General features: G+C 41.0%; 1 protein-coding gene across 1 annotated transcript in view; it reads left to right on the forward strand.

Moving 5' to 3' along the window:
• Positions 1–1,163: 1,163 nt before the first annotated feature.
• Positions 1,164–4,413, forward strand: part of LOC105624443 (ras-associated and pleckstrin homology domains-containing protein 1) — a 57,584-nt gene continuing 54,334 nt past the window's right edge. Inside the window, exon 1 of the mRNA XM_012205805.1 lies at positions 1,164–1,283. Coding sequence (XP_012061195.1) covers positions 1,164–1,283 — 120 coding nt within the window. The remainder of the gene's footprint in view (positions 1,284–4,413) is intronic.

Raw genomic sequence — 4,413 nt, forward strand, 5'->3', positions numbered from 1 at the left:
ATGGAATAAGAGAGACAGAGAAAGAGAACAGAGAGACCAGGCAGTGAGTGCGCCCACCGAGCCGCCTCCATACCACCTCCAGCATTCCCAGCCTGCACACACAGTTGCAGCTGCACCGCGGCCGTGGCTCGTTCGTGTGCACATGCGAGTCTGCGCGCGCGTCTCTCGCATAATCTCGCGATTCTTTCTCGCGTGTGTATGTGTATCTGCTTATATACATATATAATATATAACTATACTGCGTGACGTGCAACAACGTCGCCGCTGTGCAGTTTTAACGACGCCGTTTCCTTCGCTCCTTCGTTTATCCTCCTGCTGGACGAGATTGCGCACCTATCGACCATCATCCCTGATGTTAAGCTTCAGCTGGACTTTCTCAACGAGGCAACAACGAACTCATCCTAATGAATCGTAATTAGAAACGAGCGCAGCGATACTTTCGTCGACATAAATTTGTAATTAGAAGAATCGCAAATCGATTGTCCTTCCTGTAACATTCAGCTCTGATAAGTTCTGATAAGCTCGGGTTGCTGAAGTTCACGAGCTGACATTGACAAGTATCAACGAATTCGCTGTCGATGTTGAATTTTCAGGCAGAAGAGTTCTCGGAGGGCGGTCAAGAAGTCTCTTCAATCCAGGTTCACACGATGCTCGAATCTATGACGAGCTCGCAGTTGTTCAGATAGCTGAGACGAGTTTGAGATAACATCATAGAGACGTGAGTGTAAACCGAAGTGCCGGCGATTGGCGTGTATCGTTATTTTTCTGCGTTTCCCCGGCGAGCTACACTGCGCGGAGCACGTGCGAACCGCGAGGCCGAGAGAAGTGCACTATCGATCGTGTCTCTCGGCTATAATCTCGAGAAGCGTGTCTTTCTCGTTAGCAGGATACTCAGTCGGACGGCAGGAGGAATCCTGACATTTCGCAAATGTCAACCGCGCAGCCATTGGCGTAACTTTCGCGTAATCGGAGCGTGATGAACGATAAGAGACCGGCTCGTGCTTTCCGTGCTGAACCGTACTTCGTTCCTTCTCTTCCTGCGACGAATTAAAAGTGACAAACGTTGAGAGCGATGATTCAAGACACGTGATTCTAAGGACCTATCAAAAGCTAGATAGACTCGACGTCTTCGATTCTAGGGATTCCAAAAAAGTGAGGAAATCATGGATTGGATGAGGAGACAGGATATCAAGGAGGAGTCGCATGAAGCTCCTAACATCTTGACACCGGAAGACGACGATGAGTACTGCTTCGAGGAAGACACATCGATAGACGAAGGAATGGTATGAGATTTCGCGCTACGATTGTTCTATTTGTGATTGATTGAAGAATTAATTCGATCGTGTTTTGCAAAAAGTATTGCTGTTTTAATCTTAAGATAAATCATCACGACAACGTGGACACTTTTTAGTATGCATAAAGGCAATAGCATCAATATACATATTTATCGAGATGTTTATATAATGAGATCTGATGTATGTTTTAATTATATTATATCGCATTACATATGCGTACTTATTGAAACATAAATGTATCGCATGATTAAAGCAGCAATCAAGACAGGATAAAATTAGTATTTATAGCATTTGCACAATGCAAATTGGTTAAAGATGCATCGCCGAATATCGTCACTTCTCCTTGTCTGGCGTTGCATCGGTCAAGGTGGAAATTTGCATATCCCGGTTTGGAGAGTACGAGGTCTCCCTCATTCGAGATGCACTCTCCTTTAATAACGGTTGTACACGAGCGAGCATCGTGATTTTCGTCGTAATGTCGTATCTCCCAACGCGTCCATGAATGTTAATAATAACGCCGTTATCGACCGTTTGCCATAGTCATAATAATCATTGATGACGATCGATTTAATGTGAATATCGCGTTCGATGTTCGCGAATATCGAGTCCATGAGTCCGCGGATTTCACAATCGTATTCGCGTCTTTTCGATTACGCGCACAATTATTGCGTTCGTGGTTTTTTGCGAGTTTTCCTGCGAGATTGCAAACTCCCTCCTTTCCCTCTTTCGCTGTCTATTGCAGCATCTGTCAGAGTCGCGCCCTCGAATTGCATCGTGCTCTGTTCGAGAGAGAGAGCATCGAATTTTCTCTAGATAATTGCTGGAGCGAATGCTAACCGTTATGGTATTCAGTTACGTTGTCGCTGCTATCCTTTTTTTCCAACCCTTGTCATTCGTTTCGAACAAGTTCGAATCTGCATGGGATCTAAAGATTGTGTTACCCAACAACTTTTCAGTATTATCTGGATATTATATTTTTGTATTATTTTAACATCATAATTTTAATATTGTATAAATATATATATATAATTGTACTGGCAGTAAAAATCTTTATTTGAAAACGCTACATGTTCATAAATTCGTTTGGGAAATATCAAACTCTACAATCTCAAACTAACGGAAATAATTCACGATATTCTTTTTAGCAACTATTTTGACTTACATTGCGCTGATAAATCAAATATATTTTTCTATAATAATATTGTATAAACAGATGGGGCTTCTGCTTCACATATGGATACTTCGTTTAACATGTCATTGACGAACATAATGTTGTGTGAATTGGGCTTAATCGACTACCGAGAAAATGGGCTCGAGTATAAAATTACGTCGGATCTACTGTTACGTCCATTGTTGCCTCCGAAATGACCGTTTGAATTACTAACCACTAGCGGAGTTACTCTGCTCGCTCGGGGCGAAATTGCATGCGAACCAATGTGCGTGTGCTACGCACAAACATTTAACAGGGACAAAAAGCCGCCCGAGGCGATAAATCATAAAATTATGCGAAAAAATCGAGGGTTGTTGGGGGTCACGTATCATCCTTTTTTTATATTAACGTCATGATATTTGTAACTGCTTGAAAATGATATTGATTTATCCATAAGATATTACATAATTTGAGCTTTTAATTGAATTTCGATTTGATTAATATTAACGATTTAAGCCTGTGAACATTTTTTTATTTGCGATTTTGACTTTAAAAATTTAAAAAAATCACGACGACTTCTCTTTAAAGTTTCTCTCAAAGAAAATCGAACTAGTCCTCTTTAAAGAATCCACAATTGAAAGGGGTCACGATAATGGTACTTGGTCTAGGGCAATTCTTCGGACTCTGGCAACATGCCGACTCGGCCGGAAATTAAAAGAAGAAGGATAAGTTGGCCGGTCGATATGTCTACCGATTTATCGAGATCCCGCGAATGACGTTCATGGAAGTTTTCGCATTTTCTGGTGACGATCGGTAACTGCCTGTTCTCCTTCTTTCTACCTTTCTTCTATCATCTTGATAAGAGCAGGTGATAAGTTACTCGAAGACTTCGGAAACCTTGGCAACGCCGAGGTACTTTCGAGGGGCCACGATGATTCAGCGCCAGCTGCGCCTTTGAAGGAGAAAGAGGTGGAAAAGGAGGAGGATCAGTTATAGCAACAGCACTCGAAATTTGTTAGTCAAAATCGAAACATCGATCCCTCGGTAGGATTAAACAGGTATATGTACGTTTCCTGAATAGAATATTCGACGAGGTTTTCCACCTTGTCTTCCGCTACGTGCGCGTCGGTATCTCGTCAATTCACTTCCTGTTATCTTATTGGGCGATCGTATCAGCCGGAAGTGAGTCGCGGGAAGGCGCAGAAGACAAGCGGTAGCGTAGGCAGCGACAGATAAGCATGGTAGACTAAATAGTCACGAGTATTTGCTGTCAAAAGTCGGAAATAATGGGCAATATGTTTTAACGCTTCGTATGCGATATGCATCGTAAATTGTTCCCTTAAAAGTTTATTACGAAAGATTTATCAGGTGCGTGCATCGCGTAAAATTCGATGACAGTGTGTTAAGAAACATTTATTGAGTACAATGCAAATGATTACGGATATTAGCACTTCATATGATAAAATTAATTTCTTATTAATAATAAAATAATGCAAATATCTTTCCGAAAAGTGAATATTTAAAAAAAACGATTCTAATTCAAATTTTTGTAGATAAGAAAATCAATTCGAAAGTTTAAACATATTCAAAAACTTGTATGAGTTTCTTTCTATTAATCTGAGCTTCCTTCTACTAATCTAAGTTTATTTCAACATTGAAATTTATGAAGTTTATCCCTTAGAAATTTACATTAACTATAGTCAAAGTTTGCGTATTCCATTGTACAGAACGACGGAATTCACGTTTGATCCAATCGCCAAATAGTAGTGCGTTCCGAAATAATGGAGTTGTCGGAAATTGAAATATAATTTCAATCGAGAGAAGGAGAAAGAGAGAGAGAGAGAGAGAGAGAGAGAGAGAGAGAGAGAGAANAGATANAGANAGATAGAATAAGACAAGAAGAGAGAGAAGAAGAGATAGAGCGNGGNGGTGTGTGTGCGACGCGTCCGTCCGCCGACGAGAACGAAA

Source organism: Atta cephalotes (genome assembly GCF_000143395.1).
Source record: "Atta cephalotes unplaced genomic scaffold scaffold00079, whole genome shotgun sequence".
Classification (NCBI taxonomy): Eukaryota; Metazoa; Arthropoda; class Insecta; order Hymenoptera; family Formicidae; genus Atta; species Atta cephalotes.